Source organism: Penicillium griseofulvum (genome assembly GCF_001561935.1).
Source record: "Penicillium griseofulvum strain PG3 chromosome Unknown contig_6, whole genome shotgun sequence".
NCBI lineage: Eukaryota > Fungi > Ascomycota > Eurotiomycetes > Eurotiales > Aspergillaceae > Penicillium > Penicillium griseofulvum.
In genome coordinates, this window is record NW_024467419.1 from 1,674,946 (window position 1) to 1,698,579 (window position 23,634).

A 23,634-nucleotide genomic window follows, 5' to 3' on the forward strand; every position below is an offset into this window, starting at 1 on the left:
CAGCTTCCCCGCGGCATCATGGCCAGCGGTAGGCCTCCTGGGTCGCATCCAGCCGCTGGCCGCGATGACGACCTGCTGCTGGATTCCGAACCTATCTACAACAGTGGTCAACGCCCTCCCGTGAACGATGAACATCTATTAGAACGCTACGACATTGACGACTCCGAACAACCGTACACCCAAACACAACCACGCCCTTCCGTCTCCTACGATAACTTTGTCGGATCTCGCGCGCCGCCTGGCGCAACGCAGCACAATGTTGCTTCTGGACCGGCGCATCCGCCTGTCAACCCCAGTCTCCAACCAAATGACCCCTACTCCAGTGGCACGCGAGATCGAGCCTACTCTCAGTCCTCTGGCCTGGACAATTACCGGCGGTATTCTTTAGACGACTTCGACGACGGGCATTCAGGTTATTATGATCTCGACGCGGACGAAGACCGAATCGCCAGTTCACACCACGTCCGCAAGGCAAATGAGCGCAATAGTGTTCTCGGACTTGGTGGTGGATTTATGGGCAAAGCGAAATACATGTTCGGCATGGGGTCATCGCAATATTCAGAAATGGATCTTCCATTGACTGAGTCAGGCGCTAGAAGAGCGACAGTCGATAGCAGTGCTTCTCCGGCGCCACGTCCGAAGGAACGCAAGAAGTTCCGTGTCTCTGACCTTAATATCTTTGCACGCAAGGTTGACCCATCGACACTGGGTCCGCGCATGATTCAACTCAACAACCCGCCCGCAAATTCCACCCACAAGTTCGTCAGCAACTTCGTATCAACGGCCAAGTACAACATCTTCACCTTTGTTCCCAAATTCCTGTTCGAGCAATTCTCTAAATACGCCAACCTGTTCTTCTTGTTTACCGCCATCTTGCAACAAATTCCGAATGTGTCGCCCACGAATAAGTTCACAACTATCGTTCCGCTAGCTATCGTTTTAGCCGTGTCGGCAATCAAAGAATTGGTAGAGGATTACAAACGGAGAATGTCGGACAGAGGACTGAATTACTCCAAAACCCAAGTCCTTAAGGGATCTTCATTCCACGAGACAAAATGGGTAGATGTTGTGGTCGGGGATGTAGTTCGGGTTGAGTCCGAGCAGCCTTTTCCGGCCGACTTGGTACTACTGGCGTCATCTGAGCCTGAGGGTTTATGCTACATCGAGACCGCAAACTTGGACGGAGAGACCAATCTCAAAATCAAGCAAGCCATTCCGGAGACTGCGCATCTGGTCAGCCCTAGTGATCTGAGCCGTCTGAGTGGACGCGTTCGGTCAGAACAGCCAAATAGCAGTCTGTATACTTACGAAGCCACCTTGACTATGAATGCTGGAGGCGGCGAAAAAGAGTTGCCCTTGGCTCCGGATCAACTTCTACTTCGTGGCGCAACGCTGCGCAACACTCCCTGGATTCATGGCATTGTGGTGTTTAGTGGCCACGAGACAAAACTCATGCGAAATGCGACAGCAACCCCGATCAAGCGAACAGCCGTGGAACGAACAGTTAACATACAGATTCTAATGCTTGTCAGCATTCTTGTTGTTCTGAGTGTCATCAGTTCTGTCGGTGATCTCGCTATTCGGAAAACCAAATCTTCACAACTTGCATACCTCGACTATGGGGGTTCGGTCAAAATGGTAAAGCAGTTCTTTTACGACATTTTCACGTACTGGGTGCTCTATTCAAATCTGGTTCCGATCTCCCTCTTCGTCACCATTGAAATCGTCAAGTACTTCCAGGCCTTCCTCATCAACTCCGATCTGGACATATACTACGATAAAACCGACACCCCGGCCATCTGCCGCACATCCTCCCTTGTGGAGGAGCTTGGTCAAATTGAGTACATCTTCTCGGACAAAACAGGCACCCTTACCTGCAACATGATGGAGTTCAAGCAAGTTAGCATTGCCGGCATCCAATATGGCGATGATGTTCCTGAAGATCGACGTGCCACCGTGGAGGATGGTGCTGAATATGGTATTCATGACTTCAAAAAACTCAAAGAGAACCTTCAGTCGCACCCAAGCCAGAACGCTATTCGCGAATTTCTTACTCTTCTCGCCACCTGTCACACTGTTATTCCTGAGCGAAACAGCGATGACCCAAATGTGATCAAGTATCAAGCAGCATCGCCAGACGAGGGAGCCTTGGTAGATGGAGCCGCCTCGTTGGGTTTCCGATTCACCAACCGAAGACCGAGATCGGTGATCTTTGAGGTTGGCGGCCAGGAGCTTGAGTACGAACTGCTAGCAGTATGCGAGTTCAACTCTACTAGAAAACGAATGTCCACTATCTTCCGATGTCCTGATGGGAAGGTCCGCGTCTACTGTAAGGGTGCTGACACAGTCATTCTTGAACGGTTGCACCCCGATAATCCTACCGTGGAAGCAACTCTCCAGCACCTGGAGGAGTACGCCTCGGATGGTCTACGGACGTTGTGTCTGGCTATGCGTGAAGTCCCAGAAAATGAGTTCCAGCAATGGTACCAGATCTATGACAAGGCTTCTACTACTGTCGACGGCAGTCGTGCGGATGAACTAGACAAAGCGGCCGAGCTGATCGAAAGGGATTTCTATCTTCTGGGTGCCACGGCTATTGAGGATCGCTTGCAGGATGGTGTTCCGGATACTATCCACACTCTCCAGACTGCAGGCATCAAAATTTGGGTTTTGACAGGTGACCGACAGGAGACTGCAATCAACATCGGCATGTCCTGCAAACTCATCTCGGAAGACATGACGCTTCTCATCATCAACGAGGAGTCGGCAGATGCTACCCGTGACAGCTTGCAAAAGAAAATGGACGCCGTTCAGAGCCAACTTGCCTCTGGGGACACCGAACCTTTGGCTCTGATCATTGATGGACGGTCGTTGACTTTTGCTTTGGAGAAAGATATGGAGAAACTGTTCTTGGATTTGGCTGTCATTTGCAAAGCCGTTGTTTGCTGGTAAGTGCCATTGGCTTTTGGTGATTTTATTTTGGTTCTAACATGTTCTTTAGTCGTGTCTCTCCTCTTCAAAAGGCTTTGGTTGTCAAGCTCGTCAAGCGCCACAAGAAGGCTCTCCTCTTGGCTATCGGTGACGGTGCCAACGATGTGTCCATGATCCAAGCCGCTCATGTCGGAGTCGGCATCAGCGGTGTCGAAGGTCTCCAAGCCGCACGATCTGCTGATGTGGCAATTGGCCAGTTCAGATTCCTTCGGAAGTTGCTTTTGGTTCACGGAGCGTGGAGCTATTCTCGCATCAGTCGAGTCATTCTATACTCATACTATAAGAATATTACCCTGTACATGACTCAATTCTGGGTAAGTTTGACCTTGATGGATTATTTGGAGTGGTATCTGACTTGTCATAGTATTCTTTCCAAAACGCATTCTCTGGACAAGTTATCTACGAATCTTGGACGCTTTCCTTCTACAACGTGCTCTTCACTGTCCTACCTCCATTCGCGATGGGAATCTTTGACCAGTTCATCTCCGCCCGATTGCTGGACCGCTACCCACAGTTGTACCAGCTGGGCCAGAAAGGTGTCTTCTTCCAGAGGCACAGCTTTTGGGCCTGGATTCTGAATGGATTCTTCCACTCTCTGATACTGTACATTGTGTCTGAGTTGCTCTACTTCTGGGACCTTCCCATGGCAGACGGCGAGGTCGCCGGCCACTGGGTCTGGGGTGAATCTCTGTACACTGCTGTGCTAGCCACCGTCCTCGGTAAAGCTGCTCTGATCACCAATATCTGGACCAAGTACACATTCATTGCCATCCCAGGATCAATGGCCCTGTGGCTCATCTTCCTCCCGGCTTACGGCTACGCCGCCCCGGCTTTGGGATTCTCAAATGAATACTACGGCACTATCCCCGTGCTCTTCAAATCCCCCATCTTCTACCTGATGGCCATCGTCCTACCTTGTATATGCCTCCTACGTGATTATGCCTGGAAGTACGCCAAGCGCATGTACTACCCACAACAATACCACCACGTCCAGGAAATCCAGAAATACAATGTCCAGGACTACCGTCCACGCATGGAACAGTTTCAAAAGGCCATCCGGAAGGTCCGCCAGGTCCAGCGCATGCGCAAGCAACGTGGCTACGCCTTCTCCCAGGCCGACGATGGCGGTCAGATGCGTGTTCTCAATGCTTACGATACTACCCAGAGTCGTGGGCGGTATGGTGAGATGGCTAGCTCTAGACCTATGGCGTGATGATTGATTCGCTGTGGGTTGATTATGCATCATGCATTTGCAGTGGCGGTTTGTTGTGCTCTTTTTCGCTCTTATGCATTCATGCCAGAGGCTGGTATATTTGTATCTTTGTGTACCTTATGCTCTTTTTCTTTTCTCTAGGTCGTCCTTATAGCCATGCAATTGGTCTGGAGGCTGTGACATATTACCTTTTTCCTGTTTACTTGATATCGCTTTAGCTGAGTCTTGCGAAACTTGAACATGACATGATTCAGTAACATTCTGGTTCTTTATTTGATAAACATAATTAACGTATGCGTAGACGTGGCTGCTGGTCTAGTACTTCTACATCTACTAGTAGAAGATCTCCGACTACTATAGCGTTTTTCTTGTTCTCTTTTATAAACATTTCCATGTAGTATATGACATGATAGCTGGTATGTACACTTTACATCCGATGTCCTTTTGGGCAGAGCATACATCCAGACTATATTATCTCTTCCCCGGCTGATCAGGGTTCTATCTCGAGCACCGTTCTTCTGGTGGTCTCCAGCCTATGCCCATTCCCTCCATCACAAGTTTCTCCCTCTCCTCCCAGGTCTCTCCGCCATGTTCTAGGTCAACCTGGCGTCCAGTATTTCGATCTCTCACCCCACTCGAATCAAATTTCAACGCGCGAGCTTTCTTCGCATGCCGCCGTAAATCCCGCTGAAAAGTCGTATCACCAGACCAACCGAGTATCGCACACCCGACCGTACGCCAAGGCGATATAATGATATCAACACGACGATGGATATTAGGATTCTTCCTTCCATTATCCCCCGCATCAAAATGCGGATCCTGCCAAACAACCAATGCTTTATCCAAAGTATCGAATTTCCTCGTATCATCACCATGAAAAGGCAACGTCTGTTGCTCCCGCAGCGAAGAAGTCAAATGCAAAGAGAGCGTATGAGTGATATACCGCTCAGCCTCAAGACTCGCAACAACATCAACAACCAGATTCCGAGTCACCGCGTCATCACGATGACTCAATACAATATCAACATCACCGCTCAATTCCTTCCCGCGTCGGTATCCGCCTACAATCACACACTCAATGCCATCTCCATCTTTCCGGACTCGACGAGCATGCTCCCGAATGACATTCGCTATACCCTCGCTCTCACCGCGCGGAACGCCCTCCTGAAACTCTTCGTAGAATTTCACTCCTATCTGCTGAACGCGAGATAGTGTATTCCACCCATGCTCCACAATATCGTCGAGATCACGCCAGCCATGCTGGTAGAACTCGTGTGCTGTCTTAGCGCCAACGCCCCATATCCCATAGAACGTGTTCAGAACGCGGAGGATGGGATCCGTCTCCAGCGCGTCGGCAGCGGCGACATTCCCGTCGTCATCGGTATGACTACACCCGCCGTGTCGCTGGAACTCCACGAATAAATCTGCGATCTTGGCGTTGCACCCTGGTAAAGCGAGGATCTCACTCGGGGTCTGGATGGGATATGGGTAGGCTGCTAATGCTGCGATGGATGTGCTGTACGCACGCACGCCGATCTCGTCGAGGGTGAGTTCGCGGATTCGTCTGATTTTCACGAGTTGAGAGATAAAGTCTTCGTTTGGAGGGTGTAAGGGTGCTGAGCGTAGACATGCGAATATGACATGGTCACGGACCCAGTCTGGTTGTGGGGGTGCGTTGGCTTCTTCTTTTTCGTGTTCGGAGGTCGTCTGTCGATATAGTTTTGGTCGGGGGCGCTGGGATGATCCATCAGGGGGTTCTTTTGAGCGGTGTGCGTGGATGTGGTCTGGAGGGGGAGTTCGTGGTGCTGGTAAGCCCGCATCTTGTTTTGCACGCTCGATGATCTGATTTGATTTTTGTGCCAGTAGGTCGTGCTTGCTTTCTGTTTTTGTCGTGGGAGGAGGGGGGATCTTTCGCCCACGATATACAACGAATGGGGCTTGGGATACACAATTGCCGGATTTGATAGAGGTATCCATCCACTCGAGCTTGAGGACTGTGACTGAGTTTTTAATTTCCTCTACCTTTTGCTCTGGAATTTGATTCTTCGAAGGGTCATGTCGATTGGCAGTTCCATCCTCGCTCTCAGATTCAGTACTAAGGTCGATAATCTCAACCGGAACGTCTTTTGTCCCATCATACTGATGTGTGCGTCTACGCTTAGGAGGGGGCTCCGCATCACTGCCCATTGACTTCGAAGCTGAGTTAGGTATGAGCTCCTCTGTCCAGGTACCGCGGGTGCGCAATTCCAGCGCTGCACGCTTCGCGCGCCCGACTTTCCCCAGCACGAGACCGGCCTCGGCGATGTCATAGGTCAGCCTTCCACCGTAATCTATCAATCGGCCTTCAATCTCGTCCAGCTCCTCCAGGGAGAGATGTGTTGGCAAAATGAAGATGGGTGGTTGGGATGAGAAAATGGAGACATGTTCTGTCTTGTCTTTCGAAGAAGAGCTTATATCTGCAATCATGATCGTTGGCAACTTCAGAAAAATGAGTCTTTGCTCTATAATATGCAATCATCATATATGCGAGGAAGAGTCTTTAAGGAGCGTGCTCATTATTTTGCTGCCGTTGGTGCTTTGAGACAAACATTGCTCGTAAGGTAAATAAATGAGAAAAATGTCTCGAATATTCAATCTTGTAGAGCCACGTCTCATCTTTGAATTTGGCTGAAGTTGTGATGGCACATGAATTTGAGATCACGAGGAAGGTTTAGGGGACTGACGTCACTAGCTTGGCGAGGCATGAAGTATATAAAAGTTAAAAATGTCATCTTAGTACGCATACAGTACCCAAGAAGGAAAGAAAATATCTAAAAAAAAGAACTCTGAGAAGACATCTAAAAAGATAAGTGAAAAGACAATCAAAAGATTATAAGAAACAGAAATGCCAGAGTTCTCAATATATATCTCCCAGTAGACTTTACACTGACTCTTCATTCATCCACTCTGCTTCCGTATACTCTTTCCGAAGTGTAGGCAAGGCCAGACAGTTCCTTCTAAGATGAAACTTGCTATACAATTCAGAGCATTTCCTCTTCAGAAAATGCCCCGGTACAGCACAGAAGCGTCGCTCTTTCGCGACGAGGACACCAGCACAACTCTCTGAAGAGAAAATCAACGCCTTCCAGACCCTCAAGGATGTCATCGCTTCTGGAAGCGTCTGTACGTACCTCGATCGAACAAAACACACGTACTATGACCTGGATGCATTCCTAGATGGCTTTGCGGCCTCGTTCGTCGTCCCGTTCGCCGTCGCCGTCGCACTTTTCGATTTTCTGGGCTTTTGTCGGTTTATTTTGAGGGTTGAAGCTATATTGGGCAGCGACTGAGAGACAATATCAGTCTTACCGCTAGCAGCCAAGCTCCCATGGCCAAGCATTTGGCAATCAACCGCAGAAAGTGGACAAGGGGAAAGGACATGGTCCGAGAGACTTCCCCCTCAAAGAGTGGGAATGTGATGGTAATTTGATCCGGACTCTCAAGTGAACCAATAATGATTCTGAACAGTTCAGCGACATTATGCCAATCGATAGTCGTGTCACCTCACGAGGAGGGACCCCGATGAGTGTCTGCATTGACCTAGAAACTGACGAATACATGATCTGGGAGCCCGTATATGCGCCAACTCTCGCATCTAGGAAGCTAGAACTTGAAAGATTGAACTATCGCTTCATGGATTGGGAACTTGCGCCCATTCGCGGCGACGGGGCTGTAGGTGTCCAACTGTCGGCCTATTTCAGATGGTACACGACCACTGCCGAACGGATCAACAGGGTCCAGCAAATCTGGATCAGGACTCTAGCGGAGAGGATGTGGCCATTTGAAACGCCCCAGGTCTTCTCCCGAGAACAACTTCAAAATCGGGGAGTCTACAAGACGCCATGCGAGAGTTCAAAAGAGCACACAGCCGACGCTAGAAGACAGCTGCTGAGAAATCCTGAGGCGCAACGAATTCTCCGTGCCGGACAAGAATTGGCAGCGCATCAGAGCGAATACGACACAAATATGGCTCTGATCAGAGAACGTATTGCGGTAAGAGAGAACTGGGTGAAATTCAGCCTTCGAAGGGCTCTGGGCTTGACCAGACTAAAGGATCCTGAGGGATCTCTCGTTCAGCCTGCCACAGAGAATCAATCTGCCGATGCATAATCCGTCGACGTGTGGTCCGCCTATGAACTCTACGATCCGGAGTAGAAAACTACGGAATCCAACACGGGTGATGAGGGCAGGGAAGCGGAGGACAGTGGCGACGAGGGCAGCCACAACAGTGGCGAGGATGACGATGGTGAGAAGGACAGCGGCGACAATTAATTATTCATCTATTCTTCCGGTTCGCCTCGATGAGAACGTCGAGAGTTTAAACCCGAGGGAATTATTACAGTGGATAGTCACCACCCGTCCTACCTTAGTCGCAATAATTTAGTCTTAGGAAATTGTATCCTTTTTCCATCTCCCATACATAACAAAGCTTTGGCTTCAGCTTTCTAGGAGGCTAACCGCGAAGTTGCAACCCTAGTTACAACATGGAAAACAACGGAGATAGGCTGCTTCGACCCAGATAACAAGGCTGCTTCAACGATCGAATCTATCAACGTCAACCACTACACAAACGTTTATACATGGGTCGATCATATGCGCGGCATTATGAAACTCATATTGCATCAGAATATCGGTCAGTGTGTTCGTAGTGTCGGTATCCCCATAAATTGTCAACCCATTCTCGAGTGTGACTTCCTTCGGGTTTTGGGGTCTGAGCGTGAATTTTTCGTGGGATATGGTGGTCGTTGCTGCGGTTAGCGGTGCTGCAGTGGCGTCTACCATGTAGGTAGTGGTGTAGTCTGACTACATCACAGCGCCGATGCGTGTACGGCGTGGAATATCTTGTATAAGAGAAGGTAGAAAAGCAGACGGAGAGATGTTCATGTCTGTCGTGCTATCGGATTGCATCAAAGTATCCATGATAAATAGTATTATGATAACTGGTATGTTGAAAAGTCGTTTGCACAGTTTATGCTCTTTCTCACCCCGAAAAGGGTGACGTCTAGAAGAATTGTCTAGAAGGTCGACTGAAAAAGAAGTCCCAAGGCCGCATAAGCCGGCTATTACTGTACCATGATGAAACAAAGGGCTACTGCAGCAGTTGAAATTAGCCCGAACTAAGTAGGCCACTGATCAAATACTTGGAAGACTAAGTTCTTATGACGATAAAATTGAAAGACCATGAAAATTCCTTGATTTGCTTTATAACTATGGAGTGTCCTGCTCCGACAAAAATGGCATAAAGATATGCGATATGCAACGATTTCTTTTTGTTTTTCCTTTCTTTTTGATAAGCACACCCCTGCAAGTTTGAAACCATAACAAAGGAATAGTTGAATGATTGAGGTGGGCAATTGAAGTGGCCGGTTGGTTGCATTGAATGATTGAAGTAGTTGTTGGAAGTGAATTGGGTGAAGTGGGTAATTGACCAGTCTGCCGATTGTCCTGAAGCCGTAGCCCGCCACGGTCAGACTGGGAGTTGTTGGTCGTTCGAGGAGGTCGTTCGAGGAAGTCGGTCGAGGAGATTGCTCAACCAGTCTGCCGATTGTCCTGAGGCCGTAGCCCGCCACGGTCAGACTGGGAGTTGTTGGTTGGATCGGATTGGGTGGTTGTTCGAGGAGGTTATTCGAGGAAGTGGTTCGAGGAAGTGGTTCGAGGAGGTTACTCGACCAGCCTGCCGATTGTCCTGAGGCCAAAAGGCCCGCCACGGTCAGACTGGGAGTTGTTGGTTGAATCGGATTGGGTAGTTGTTCGAGGAGGTTATTCGAGGAAGTGGTTCGAGGAAGTGGTTCGAGGAGGTTACTCGACCAGCCTGCCGATTGTCCTGAGGCCGTAGCCCGCCACGGTCAGACTGGGAGTTGTTGGTTGTTCGAGGAAGTTGTTCGAGGAAGTCATTCGGGGAGGTTGCTCAACCAGTCTGCCGATTGTCCTGAAGCCAAAAGGCCCGCCACGGTCAGACTGGGAGTTGTTGGTTGTTTGAGGAAGTCGTTCGAGGAAGTTGTTCGAGGAGGTTGCTCGACCAGTCTGCCGATTGTCCTGAAGCCGTAGCCCGCCACGGTCAGACTGGGAGCGGTTGATTGAATGGATGCTTGAAATGAATGGGTGGTTGAATGGGTGGTTGAATGGGTGGTTGAATGGGTGGTTGAATGGGTGGTTGAATGGGTGGTTGAATGGGTGGTTGAATGGATGGTTGATTGTATGGATGGATGATTGAATGATTGATTGATTGATTGGATAGATGATTGAATGATTGAATGATTGATTGATTGATTGCTTGGATAGATGGTTGATTGGGTGATTGATTGATTGGATAGATGATTGTTTGGATAGGTGATTGTTTGGATGGATGGTTGGTTGTATGGATGGATGATTGATTGTTGGGATAGATGGTTGATTGGATGATTGGATGATTGGATGATTGGATGATTGGATGATTGGTTGATTGTTTGGATAGATGATTGTTTGGATGGATGCATGGTTGATTGATTGATTGATTGATTGATTGATTGTTTGGATAGATGCTCGATTGATTGATTGGATGGTTGATTGATTGGATGGTTGATTGATTGGATGGTTGATTGATTGGATGGTTGATTGATTGGATGGTTGATTGATTGGATGGTTGTTGATTGATTGTTTAGATAGATGATTGATTGATTGTTGTGAATAGATGATTGATTGAATGGATGGTTGATTGATTGCGATGAATGACGAGACGTAGTGAATGAACGGGAACATGAAGGGCAAAAAATGGGGATTGACCACAATTGACTCATTTTTGTGACAGCTGGTGAAACGTTGTTTGCCAGTCGCTTTGGGAAGCCATGCCGGATTGTTGGTTTGTTTTGAGTACAACAGTTCCAGCTGCTGGGTGGTCATGATGAAGTGAGGAGACGGAGGTGTGGGCAATATGGGGGTGGGTATGAAAGTTTCTATGAACTTTGAAGTTAGCAATGTTTGTATTCTGGGATGAATACACGTACATCACAAAAGGTTATTAGCTCAAAGCAGTCATGATGGAAGGTGACCTTGGAAGGTCCATGAAGGTTGGAAGGTGGGTGACCAAGGCGGAAGGACCATGTTGGAAGGTGACCAAGGTGGAAGGTGACCAAGATGGAAGGTGACCAAGGTAGATGACCAAGGTGAATGTGGTCAAGGAGGAAGGTCCATTGTGGGATGTCCTGGTAGATGGAAAGGATGGAAGGTCCAAAGTGGATAGGGCCACGTGGGGGATCCATGATGAAGGGAGACCATGGTGGAGGATGAAACCTTGAAATGTGGTGGAACCTTAGAAGTAGAGAAGAAGAGATATGAAGGAGGGAAGAAAAAAAAAGAGAAAGAAATGGGGAGGGGGGTATTTATACCCTGGCAGATGGATGAGCATCTGGGGAAGGTGCGGTTGGACCGGGTTGGTAGTTCCTTCCTAATTGGGAAGACTCAGTAGTAAACGAAGAGCGTCACGCACCTTAAGATTCAGGCATTCGCGTCCCTCCCTGAGAAGATGGCAATTTAGGTACACACAGCTGTAGCGTCTACTCATTGGAAGAGAGTTATGTAGATATTGAGAACTCCTGCATTTCAAGAAACCAACCAGATTATACTAGCTAGATAAAGCAACACCTACATGATGTGATCTTCAAGTCTCGGCTCACCAGTCTCCTTAACAGCAACGCGAGACGAAGCCCCCTTCCCAGTAAACTCAGTAGCTATACCCTGGTGCTGAGTACCGGTTGTCTCAGTCACAATGGCAGCGCCAGGAGCATCGCCAGGAGAACCATCTTCATCTCTATACCCCTCCACATCATTAACGACACGCTTCCCATGTCGCTGATCCATCCACCTACGCCATGGTTTGTAGACTAGAACGCTCAGCCCACCAAATACAATAAAGCAACCACAAATACCACCACCAATAGCATCGTAGTAGTCGCCAGCGACCTGGACGCCGTCCCAGAATTTGCCTTTGGCATCTGTGACGTTCAGGATGAGACTGAGCAGCTGGATCACGCCAATTATAATCGCCACGATGACGGTTAGCGTGGTCAACACGATCGAGTAGTACAGGAATGCGACTGGGTCGCGGTGGTTGTTTCGCGATTGCGGGAGCTCATCTGGGTCGCTGGCTGTTGATGAGGTGTCTGAGATGGTGCTTGTTGGTTTTTGCGGGAGAAAGTTGGCTGCTGGTTGGATGTAGAGGGAGAACATTAAGGCTCCGTCGATTGTGTCGAGGAGACACATACCGGCTGGGGGGTGTTAGTCGAAGACCCCAGAAGAAGTTATGGGCTCACATAAGAGGATACTAACCTGTGAATAGAGCTGGGAGAATGAGAATCACCCAGAAGGATGTTCCCTTCGCTGCTTCGATGGATGAGATTCCAAGTAGAGCGATCTCGGACGAAGTGTCGAAACCAAGGCCGAACAGAATTCCAAGGGGATACATCTTCCATGGGCTAGACAAGGATAGACACATGTGTCAGAGGCGCGGAACATCATAAGTTCACCAAAGAACATACCGGTCAATCAATTTGAACATCTTCTTCAAGATCTTGAACAGCACTCCTCCACCCTCGATCTTCCACGCTTCATCTTCATGGCCCTCAGGAAGACTGAATACCTTTTGCATCTGTTTCACAAGTTTGTACAGGATGTACGCATTCATAAGACCAAGTAGGATCAAAAAGGCAGCGCTGACGGAGGTACCGATGATTCCACCGACCGTGCTGAAGCTGTCGAAGCGCTCAGAGACTGCTGCTGCTGTGGCTGCGACGACAATAGATGTGATGATCACGATACTGGGCTCGGTCAGATTGGATTTCATATAGAATGAGGAGACTGTGCTCACGTTGAGTGACCAAGCGAGAAGAAAGTGCCCACGGTAACAGGCTGTTGTCCCGTTGCCAGAAGTCTTCTGGTCATTAGATCGATAGCCTATAGATAACATTGTTAATTATTTTGATATAGCTCGTGGTCGAATTCGACATACGGAAATATGATCCGCATCGAATGCATGTCTCAATCCAAGCGAATAGGCAAGGGCAGCTGTAGAAACTAGCGAACTGTAGACACGCAATTAGTATATAAAATGAGTTCCTAGCCATGATATATCCAAAGACTCACGGATGATAACTCTACAATAGTCATTAGCGAATCAGTCCAATGTCACACAAGCTATCAAAACATACTAGCACAATAGCCGCCGCAACCCAAACTAGAATATTCAACAACGCAATAAGCGCAATAATTCCAATGGCGCGAAGAGGAATCTTTCTAATGCCCGGCATTTTGCTATGCGAGCGCTCAGCACTGCGAAGAAGAGGCTGCAAGCTCCATTTGCGGTCGCTGTCTAGACTGTGCGAGTCTGTATCGGCAGTATTGCCAGACTCATTGAAAGCCGACATGATAGATTTTCCCGAATTCTTTGTAACAATACCTAAATTTATTTTATATTGGAAAGATATTGAGGAGATTCTCAAGACATTTAAAAGACTTTAAATCACAAGAAGAGGGGTTCCCTATACGCCTGCAGCTCTTAAACTTTTTAGATAACCGCGCCAAGCCCTGCTCTGCCAAGCATACACATCCAACCTTCCCTACTCTCTCTATAGATGAAATTCTGCGGGAGTTGACCCGAGTCATGAAGTGATCGAGATACCAATATCGATGCCCATGATCCCGTTAAAAACAAATCCCACGTGTTGAGTGTTGTAAAAAAAAAGTAGAGCTATAACACAGTAGAGCGGCGAGTTCCGATGCTGATAGGAAACGTGGATTATTCACAGCTTGTATTCCCATGTGCTAATAGTGTCAATGCTTCAATTTTCATGGTTGACACCCACTATAAATATTTTCCCGTGTCTATGATTGGACGGTCATGAGTAGGTGGCTGTCTCAGTTCGCCGGTCGCCGAATTTAAGCGGGGCCAAGCTATGGCTACTCCCGAGGTCGGCAAACTATATACGCCCGAGTACGTACCTGATTCATGTCAGCACCGTTTGGTATAGGGCCGGGGTATTTGATTATTTTTCGGATTTGCTAGTATTGATTCTGCTTGGATCTTTGGATATTGGCTAATTGGTGATTAAAATTTTGTATGGACACCTAAGAAGTGAACTATGTACACCGTGAATTGGTTCGCAACATTCAATTCCCTGACAAGATCCGTCATTAAAAGCTTTTGAGATCATTATCATATCAATATTAGAGCGCCAAGATGAATGCTTGGCGCCAGTCCGGGTACCGAAATTCTTCGCACCAGTATGTCACAACTGGGCAATCTGTCCTTCACCAACCCGGCCTATCAAGGTCTAGAATTGATGGAATCAGATACGGGGAAGACAAAGAGATGGTCCAGCAATACGAGCTAATTATAGTTCTCGTCTGTGTCTTCATATTCAAACTCAACAAAACCCCAACAAGTCTGGGGGATTAAACGTGAGCCGTGACCGAGACCCGGCGCTCACGACAAGGCTGGGGTTTGCTCTGGTTGGTTTTGTGCATCAAGCCAAAAGATAAGTCAAGGTCAAGCAGCGGCCAATGCCAGCACAGTTGGTGACGGAGTCCACTTGGTAACTCTAGGCTGGGCACGTATGTCCTGAGCGGCAAGAATATTCCACTCATTTCGCGTGATAGGAGTAACATCCGACGCAGAAAGAGGCGTCTTAGGTCCACGCTTCTTTTGTCCTCGCATGTTTGACGGTGGGGGCTGCCTCCGACCGCGCACAGTCTGGATGGGTGATCTCTTTACTTCACGAGGCCGTTCGGCCTTCACCCGGATAGGGATAGGATTAGCTTTGGGCTTCAAAAAGTCTCGCTCAGCTTTGGGCTGGGAGTTCACTTGAGCTTGAACCGCCTGGGCTTTGGCCTGGACTACAGCTGTAGCTTTTTCTGGAACGATAGCCTCAGCTTTGGGCTGGAGTTTCGCTTGGACAGGCTGAATTTTGGGCTGGACCACGGCTGTAGCCTTTTCTAGAACAATGGCCTCGGATTTGGGTTGGGGTTTCGCCTGAGCCGGCTGAACTTTGGCCGGGACTACGGCTGCAACATTTGCTGGAACAATAGCCTCGACTTTTGGCTGGGGTTTTGCACGAACTGCCTGAACTTTGGCCTGGACCACGGCGGTGGCTTTTGCTAGAACAACAGCCTCGGCTTTGGCCAGAACTGGCGACGGAGATGGTGCTGGAGGTTTTGTTTGGGCGGGAATAATGATAGCATCTTGACTGTGAACATTCTTATACGCAATTGCGACGGCAGTGAGCTGCTCGTCTAATATATCGAGCTGCTTATAGACACGGTGGAAGAAAGCTTTGCTAAAGGGGCGACCGGAGAAATCTGCGACGATTCGGTGGAGTAGCCGGACGCAGGATGACATTGATTGTTCCTCATTTCGGGAGAAGGGACGGGTGGAAAGGATACACACGCGGCGCTTAAAGGTATAGATGCGGTCCATGTTGAGAAGAGTTAGACCCTCCTGGCTGAAGATGACTTCATTTTGGAGAATGGATTGCTTGACGAGGTGATCGTTTGCCTGTCGCTCATATTGGCTCCGGCCGATGGCGTCGGTCCAGCTGGGGCCGAGTGAGAACTTCTTTGAACCTTTGGCAATGGCACGTTCAAGTACTCGCCATGCTTGTGGCTCAATCGGATGAATAGGGATGATCATTAGGTCGGAGGGTTGGCCAGTTGGGTAGGGCTTTCCGCGGCCGATGAGGAGGGTGACATGCATCACTCTTTGTTGAAGTTTGGAGGAGATGTATTCCAGCGCTGGAATTAGAGAGGGTGTGATGGTCTCCGAATCGAAGCTGAATTCTGGAGAGAGTGGTGGAGATATCATGTCGTTGGTGAGGGTTCTTGGTGGTCTGGGGACATAGATGCCCGTTGGGCGGGGTAGACGCATAACACCCATGATCTTGGGATTCGATATAGGGGAAACCCCTTTTTCGGTTGAAGGGTTGGAAATTGAAGGATTCGGATGGCTTGATTGCCATCAGACTCTGATATAGGGACTAGCTCAGGAGAACAACAGTCAATTCCCCCGCATCTCTTCAGTCTTAACATGGAAAACTATCAAATTAACTACTATTTAATAATTCTAATGATAGTAAATTTCAAATTCCATGGACGAATCATAATCTTCCGATCAGCACGATAAAAATACCCCCAAGGTTGTAACCGCTGCGGCGTTCGCCCACCCAATAGACGACCTTCATTGATCGCTGCCCTAATGCACGTATGCATGCCACAGCACACTTTCAAGGCATTGGATTTGTTGACCAAAATAGCCCCCACCTGAACATAATTGATCACATTTCCCACCATCCAGGATGTTGGAAACGTTGGATTTCATTGACAGGCTCAGAATGTCTCCCCAACTGCTAGCTCCGGACGTGTTTACAGGAACTTTCTTTCATAACGGCAGGTTCCACTAGGTCGGAAGTGGCAGCGCATATGATGAGATTTTAACTGGCTCAGTCTCCTGAATCACTGCATACGCGTTGTTGTCTATCATGAACTCTACCCTGTCAAACGACAGGGGTCGTCATTGTGCAGGTCTTCTCGGTGGTACCACCTAGTTAAGTAAATACGAGCCATCTCCTCATTCAGCCTCCCTAACTGCACCAACATAGACCTCCCACCATTATTTCGCCCCGAAATCCAACCCGGGATATGCATCGCTCCCACGAGGCTGAACAAGGCGGCTGACTCCCACATGTGAGAGGCAGACCCAGTCAACTTTGCTAGACCTGCATATGCTGTATAGTGGCTACACACCCTCCAATGTTGTTCCTTCTGAAGTAACATGATTCTGCCCTTCTAAGGCCACGTTGCTCATGCATCAAAGCGCTGTGGGTCACAACCTGCATCTGCGAGTCTTGATTCTGGACGAATGAATAACCGACCTGATCGGTGGCTTTGTTCTGCGGGCATTTCTTTGAGGGTACATCATGCCTGGCTCCCCACGAGGAGCCTCCTTCTCAGTGTCGGTGTGAGCCCAACTAGAGCATGATTCGCTTGTTGGCTTGCTGGTTGGGGGCCATCGTCTTCCACGTCAGCTATTCATGCTCTAGCCCATATCGCCTTCACCTAAATTGAGCTTAATTTGCTAGATTAACCTGGATGAACGCTAAGCAAGCGTGATTTTCTGTTTATCGCAATTCTTGGCATTATCTAAATACATGGACAGACCCCGACTCGATCTATGACTAGCCCAGGTATCCCATCGCTGAGACCTTCTTACTTTTTTTTTTCACTCGCTACTTCTGAATTTTAGATACTCCTACATTTCTTTACCTAGGCTATCAATCACGTTTTGGAAGCACTACTGACTATTGTCTCCCACTTCAGATGGGTTTTGTAAGACCCCACACTGCAGAATTTTGGATACCATCTCTGTGGCCATTTACTCTATGTAGCCAAGAATCAGGGTGCACTCGACTGATCATCGAGCCGAAACCCGAACCGTGTCTCTTCAAAGCCCGTACAATCACTTTAGGAGGATGTTTATCCGTTACGGTGGAGCCCACACGAGAAAAGAGAATGTCTTAATTGTACCTGAGACATTTCATATCGACGACTCGGCACTTCTCCGTATTGTTCAAACAGTTGAAATCGCTGGTTCCAGAAAGCCAAGGAGAGCTATGCCGGGCTTTCCTCCTCACACCGCTCCAATTTCGATACCAGCTGTGGTGTTTGCCCCTTGGTTGAGCCTTGGCCCAGAGCGACACACGGGAAAGTACAACAAGGGGTGCAACTGATTAAAACATTTGCTATGCAGCTAGGCGGGGCATTTCCACTCTTTCTATCTGGATCCACGAACAAGCGCGAGATAAGCTTGACAAACTGTTGAAACACACAGATAATCAAGGCAACCGAGAAGATCGACATCTCCGGAACTATACTTTGTCGGTACGGGCTAGAGATCGAGGAAACTGCACGTCTTGACGCCTCCTCGCATTGATGTGTTGTGATTGACGCCATAGCCGATCCTACCAGGCCCTATCCAAAATCCTTCTAGAAAATTATTCCCCGTAAACCAAAAGTACTATAGATTAAGACTCTAGATTAACCACTCGAGCACCGACCAAGAGAGATAAGCTATGATTCGATGGTTTTGCCCTTCCCTTTCATTGATTGGTTGAACCATCCGGAAACACTCTTGGCGCACATACCCAGACCCAAAAACGTGTATCTCGCTCAGGTTTAGGTTAGCGTTTCAGGTGCCAAGGTGAAATTTCATCTTGGCAATGGCAGGGTGCACATACTCTTTGAGGCTGGGCTTGATAAGGGGGGGTTTCTCACAAATTGGGGGCTATCAGCCGGCCCGGGGGCACTCGGGTGGCTGAGTCAGAGATATGGGGTTTTTAGACCCTTTTTGATTTCGATTTCAGTGCTTTCAATTTATGCAGCACAGTTGAACATTTCATCTATTTTTGTTTTTCTAGATAAATCAAAGTATCCATCACATATCAAGCATATCGAAAATCTGGGGGAAATGGGGGAGATGGGGCAACTTAATTCTCTCAGGCGAATGCCGTTGCAAAGCGCTCCCCCGCAGAGTTTCTTGGCGCCAATGTCTCCGCTTCCGTGTTCCGTTGTGATTCTATTACATATCAAGCTTTATCTCTAGATACATATAGTTCTAGAGAGGATGTATCAGGAGTACGGAGTATGTTGTACATATATCTGTATACAGTAATCATCTGCATCTTGAAGGCATCCCTGCCGAGGGATCTACAGCCGCATCGAAAAATCACGTTGTACCACGTGGGAACCGAACACGGCCAACCCCGTCGGATCGCGGATTATACCCTTCTTTCGGAAAGAAGCCAAGTGGACTGTGCAGTGTGGTCTGAGGTGTTATGATAGGTAAATTATTATAGTGCATGCTACCCCGTAAAATGAAAAAGCCTTGGCTAGGTCCCGAGGTCTTATGTTTTCGTATCTTATTTAATCGTGTTTCCCTCTGTTTTGCTTATCTTTCTCCAGGGCTGTGTTCTCCTCTTGGCTTTCCATTTAATCCCTCTTCCCCCGTCCTAGTCTTACATCTGGGATCAATTTTATCTCTTCGGGCTTTTTCCTCTCGGCGCAAAGCTCTGCGCGTCGAACACAAAATGGAGAAGTCTATCAAGGCTGACGATTACCCGCAACCAACCGTAACAAGGGAGTTCAGCGAGGATGGCAAGGTTGAGCATGGTGAGAGTGGTCTGAATGACCCTAACCATGTTGAACTGAAGCGTGCGCTCAAGGCGAGACATATTACTATGATTGGTAAGTGCAGCTCTGAGCCCTAGAGTCGCACACGAGTATGCGCTGACAGTGAACAGCCATTGGTGGTGCTATTGGTACTGGTTTGATTATCGGAACGGGAGAAGCTCTTGCAAAGTAAGTGATTGTCCAGACATCTTACCCTAGGAGCCAAGGCTAACAAAATTGCGTGCAGGGCTGGCGTAAGTGTTTACACTGGAATTGACCGAAACTTCTTACTGACTTAATATAGCCCGGTGCAATTCTTATTTCTTACGCTTGGGTTGGTTTCATTGTTTTCCTGGTTATGTGCGCTCTTGGTGAGATGGCGGCTTGGCTGCCATTGCCATCTGGTTTCACTGGTTATGCTGTTCGTTTCGTTGACCCTGCGCTTGGTTTCACTCTCGGTTGGACGTATGTACCACTAATCCCCTTCGAGATGGCCGCGCTAACACAAATCCAGATATTGGTTCAAATACATCATTTTATCGCCGAATCAAATGACTGCAGGTGCATTGGTCATATCCTATTGGATACCTACAGAAAAAGTCAACGCTGGAGTATGGATTACCATATTCCTGATAATCGTTGTCGCTATCAACTACTTCGGCGTGAAGTTCTTCGGTGAATTCGAGTTCTGGCTATCTTCCATCAAGGTCATCGTTATCCTCGGTGTCATCCTCCTCTCCTTCATCCTCATGCTTGGTGGTGGGCCGGACCATGACCGCAAGGGTTTCCGCTTCTGGAAAAGCCCAGGTGCTTTCAACACTTATAAGATGGAGGGATCAGCTGGCCGATTCTTGGCTTTCTGGTCCACAATGGTGTCCGCTACATTCGCCTACTTGGGCACTGAGCTGGTCGGAGTGACTGTCGGTGAAGCACAGAACCCTCGCAAGACGATCCCTCGTGCGATCAAGTTGACCTTCTACCGAATCCTGGTGTTCTACGTGACCAGTGTGCTGTTAGTCGGCACACTTGTTCCCTACAACTCCAAGAAACTTCTCTTCGCCCTTTCCGATGACAACAAGAAGAAGGGCTCAGCCGCAGCTTCACCCTTCGTCGTCGCCATCGAGCTCGCCTCCATCCCAGTCTTGCCCCACATCCTGAACGCCTGTATCCTACTCTTCGTCTTCTCAGCAGCAAACTCCGATTTGTACATTGCCACCCGTACAATCTATGGTCTCGCCCGCGAAGGCAAAGCCCCCAAGATCTTCGCCCGCACTGACCGTCGTGGCGTCCCCGTCCCCGCATTGGCTATCTCATCCATCATTGCCTTGCTCGGCTACATGAACGTCAGCAGTGACTCCAAGACTGTGTTCAAGTACTTCGTGAACCTGGTTACCATCTTCGGTCTGCTTACCTGGATCTCCATCCTGGTCACTCACATCTACTTCGTGCGCGCGCGCAAAGCCCAGGGCATCCCCGAGGAAAGCCTGGCTTACAAGGCGCCCTTGGGTGCCGCAGGCTCGTACTTCGCTCTGGGATTCTGCATCCTCATCGCTTTCACTAAGAACTTCGATGTCTTCATCCACAACCCCAAAACATACGGAAACTTTGACTACAAGAACTTCATTACCGCTTATCTCGGTATCCCTCTTTACCTCATTATGATCTTTGGTTATAAATTTGCCACCGGCTGCAAGGGTGTTGACCCCATGACGGCTGATCTCTTCACCGGCAAGGACGAGATTGATCGCGAGGAGGCGCTGTATCTCGCTGCAAAGGAGGCACAGGCCGAAAAGAACAACGATGCAAGCTGGTTCTACCAGAAATTCGTCTCCTGGCTTTTCTGAGGCGGAATCTATGTCAATATCTTGTTGTGGAAATTGAGCGCTGTTTGTGCCGTCGTCTTTATTGACAGGCCGTTAATATCTTGAATTTTACCGTTAGATGTTTCGATTATGAGAAATGATTTTCGGTCATGGTTAATTTTATCGCGTAGCTTCCGGTAGTTGTACAATATACATGTGGTCAAGCACAAGCACGTGATAATTACATTAACGATCAATGAGTCCCCTAATGTATATAAAGTAAGTGGTCACTTTCTCAAAGTCATGTCACATCTAAGTATACGGGCACAATGGAAGATCTGCATTACATTCTTTACATTCTTGGGCCGAAGTAGCCAACATACTGTACAGGGATCCTTCAACATCAGAAGTACCGTAATTAAAGGGGAAAATGCGCTCGTAAAGTCAACATGTAATCATCAAAAGGAAAAGCCTACAGGCTGTCGGATAGAGGTATCTGATCGCCCATCAAACCCTCAAAGCTGATATCAGACGCCTCCTCGCCCCAGACAAACTTGCCGAATGTCAACAGAGCATTGAAAATCTCCTTGCCCGTTGGAACAATGTGCTCCGAAGGCAAAAGGAATCCGTAACTACCGCGGTCACGGAGTTTGATCTGATACGAGAATTTGGCGTGCAGCTTATGGTAGAACCAATCCAATGCACTGCCGCCCGAGGTAACCCCAGCAGCAGCGCCTTGAGAAAGAATCCCTTCACATGCTGAGGTAACGTCATATGATTCATGGGAGGTCTGACGAATAGACTTGGCTAGACCTAACGCTAGTTCCTCAAGACTCTCGAGGGTGGGGGGCACGGATGAGCAGGAGTATGAGTAAGGGTATAGAATCTGCTGGGAGTAGGAGTGCAAGTCAACGAGGCCTACAATCTCAGCACGACCATGCGAGGTCTCGTTTTGAGCCCACAGGGCCAGGCGCTGCGATTCAAGTGCTTCGAAGGGCTCTGAGCCGGCGTAGTTCTCTGAGCACGGGTTCGAGCGAGTCGACTCGCCGTCCCACTCATAGTCCCAGGCCCGGTCTAGGTCAACGCCCGGGCATAGTGGAAGACCCGTTGGCTGGCGGTTCTTGCGCCACAGACGGTCTGATTCCCATGAGTAGACGTATCCGTCCGGGTTGAGGGTTGGGATTAAAACCCAGTCATACTCTTGCAGTAACCGTGTTACTGCGGGCGAATAGCCATAATGAGTGATGAGGCTGTATGCGACATATGTTACCGTGGAGGTACTGATCCATTCCCTGGCATGAGTGCCGCCGACGATAACGATTGTCTTGCGAGGGCCCGATTTGTGTTCTGGGTCGGTAGAGGTGCCGACTCGCAATGCTGGGATCTCGCGACCCTCGTAGGTGGCTCCTACGCTGAACATCTGTACGTGCGAGGAGAACATTGATGCCATCAAGCGCATCCATTGCGTGATGACATTGAGCGGCTGGTATTCTTGGAAGAATAGGTCGCCGTTCGATATTGTCTTCAGTTCCCCTGATCCAATTCTTGATCCAAAGTCTGAATCGGTACGGTGGCGGGAGGGGTAAGAAGCGTATATATTATCGGCGAGGTTGTCCATGAGAGGAGTGTAGGAGGTGCGGAGTGTTGAAGGTAGTAGGTCCAACAAGGAAGGGATCTAACAAGATAATTAGTGAGGCGATCACATAAAGTATCCAGAATAAATCTCACCATATCATCTGCAAGCCTAATATCTACGAATTTTGAGGTTATGGCCCAGATGTCCAAAAATAGCACATGGGAGGCGGAAGCTAATGCTTCTGCCTCCTCCGGCTCGCGCAAATGGAATCGGAGGACGACATCACTGCCATACCGATCATGAATATTGGACGGTGGCGACGAATGTTTTGAGCAATGTTTGTGATCAATATCCCATATCGAGCCAATTACCCAGTCGCGGAGCCGACTCCATGGGCGCGGGTTGGTATGAGGTTGGCGGACAGGTAGCAGGGGTGGCGGTGGGGTGATGCTCGAACCAGCGGGGACGGCGGAGATAAGAGGGAGCAAGGTCGATGCGACCAATATCGGTGATAAAAGACGCATGCCGAGTCGCAATGATCAAGTTTTGAAGGGGGTATTCACAATCAGAGAGGTTCACAGGTACTTAGGTTCCCAAGATTCTGTGAGATCGGATGCGGAGAAGACCTCGGGAAGGGGACAAAGCGTTGAGATAAGCCCTGGACAAGTTTTAGTCCAAAAGTCCAAAGTATCAAATTAAATGTAACAAGAAGTGTAAAATAATAAATATTTGTTAGCCATTAAAATCCGGAGAGAAGAATGACATGCAGGCAAAAAAGTCTAGGATTTTCTACGTCAGTGGCCAAGGTATTCGATATACAACAA

General features: G+C 48.6%; 7 protein-coding genes across 7 annotated transcripts; 3 read left to right on the plus strand and 4 right to left on the minus strand.

Moving 5' to 3' along the window:
* Nucleotides 1-18: 18 nt before the first annotated feature.
* Nucleotides 19-4,204, plus strand: PGRI_077240 (aminophospholipid-translocating P4-type ATPase DRS2; the record flags this gene model as incomplete). The annotated part of the gene is made up of 3 exons (XM_040795438.1): nucleotides 19-2,948; nucleotides 3,002-3,305; nucleotides 3,356-4,204. The coding sequence occupies 3 exons, from the start codon at nucleotides 19-21 to the stop codon at nucleotides 4,202-4,204; spliced, it is 4,083 nt and encodes a 1,360-aa protein (XP_040653115.1).
* A 498-nt stretch (nucleotides 4,205-4,702) lies between these two features.
* Nucleotides 4,703-6,670, minus strand: PGRI_077250 (type-X family DNA polymerase; the record flags this gene model as incomplete). The annotated part of the gene is made up of 1 exon (XM_040795439.1): nucleotides 4,703-6,670. One exon carries the CDS (start codon nucleotides 6,668-6,670, stop codon nucleotides 4,703-4,705), a length of 1,968 nt encoding a protein of 655 aa, XP_040653116.1.
* A 57-nt stretch (nucleotides 6,671-6,727) lies between these two features.
* PGRI_077260 (uncharacterized protein) lies at nucleotides 6,728-8,515 on the plus strand (the record flags this gene model as incomplete). The annotated part of the gene is made up of 5 exons (XM_040795440.1): nucleotides 6,728-6,776; nucleotides 7,229-7,493; nucleotides 7,547-7,664; nucleotides 7,712-8,236; nucleotides 8,399-8,515. The coding sequence occupies 5 exons, from the start codon at nucleotides 6,728-6,730 to the stop codon at nucleotides 8,513-8,515; spliced, it is 1,074 nt and encodes a 357-aa protein (XP_040653117.1).
* Nucleotides 8,516-11,863: 3,348 nt separating this feature from the next.
* On the minus strand, nucleotides 11,864-13,641 carry PGRI_077270 (HoxN/HupN/NixA family nickel/cobalt transporter; the record flags this gene model as incomplete). Its single annotated transcript, XM_040795441.1, has 7 exons — nucleotides 11,864-12,486; nucleotides 12,548-12,693; nucleotides 12,757-13,035; nucleotides 13,086-13,171; nucleotides 13,227-13,299; nucleotides 13,361-13,371; nucleotides 13,426-13,641. The coding sequence occupies 7 exons, from the start codon at nucleotides 13,639-13,641 to the stop codon at nucleotides 11,864-11,866; spliced, it is 1,434 nt and encodes a 477-aa protein (XP_040653118.1).
* A 1,121-nt stretch (nucleotides 13,642-14,762) lies between these two features.
* Nucleotides 14,763-16,145, minus strand: PGRI_077280 (uncharacterized protein; the record flags this gene model as incomplete). Its single annotated transcript, XM_040795442.1, has 1 exon — nucleotides 14,763-16,145. One exon carries the CDS (start codon nucleotides 16,143-16,145, stop codon nucleotides 14,763-14,765), a length of 1,383 nt encoding a protein of 460 aa, XP_040653119.1.
* Nucleotides 16,146-19,350: 3,205 nt separating this feature from the next.
* Nucleotides 19,351-21,276, plus strand: PGRI_077290 (dicarboxylic amino acid permease agtA; the record flags this gene model as incomplete). Its single annotated transcript, XM_040795443.1, has 5 exons — nucleotides 19,351-19,507; nucleotides 19,564-19,621; nucleotides 19,680-19,686; nucleotides 19,737-19,897; nucleotides 19,947-21,276. The coding sequence occupies 5 exons, from the start codon at nucleotides 19,351-19,353 to the stop codon at nucleotides 21,274-21,276; spliced, it is 1,713 nt and encodes a 570-aa protein (XP_040653120.1).
* A 430-nt stretch (nucleotides 21,277-21,706) lies between these two features.
* On the minus strand, nucleotides 21,707-23,334 carry PGRI_077300 (M14 family metallopeptidase; the record flags this gene model as incomplete). Its single annotated transcript, XM_040795444.1, has 2 exons — nucleotides 21,707-22,909; nucleotides 22,963-23,334. The coding sequence occupies 2 exons, from the start codon at nucleotides 23,332-23,334 to the stop codon at nucleotides 21,707-21,709; spliced, it is 1,575 nt and encodes a 524-aa protein (XP_040653121.1).
* Nucleotides 23,335-23,634: the final 300 nt, after the last annotated feature.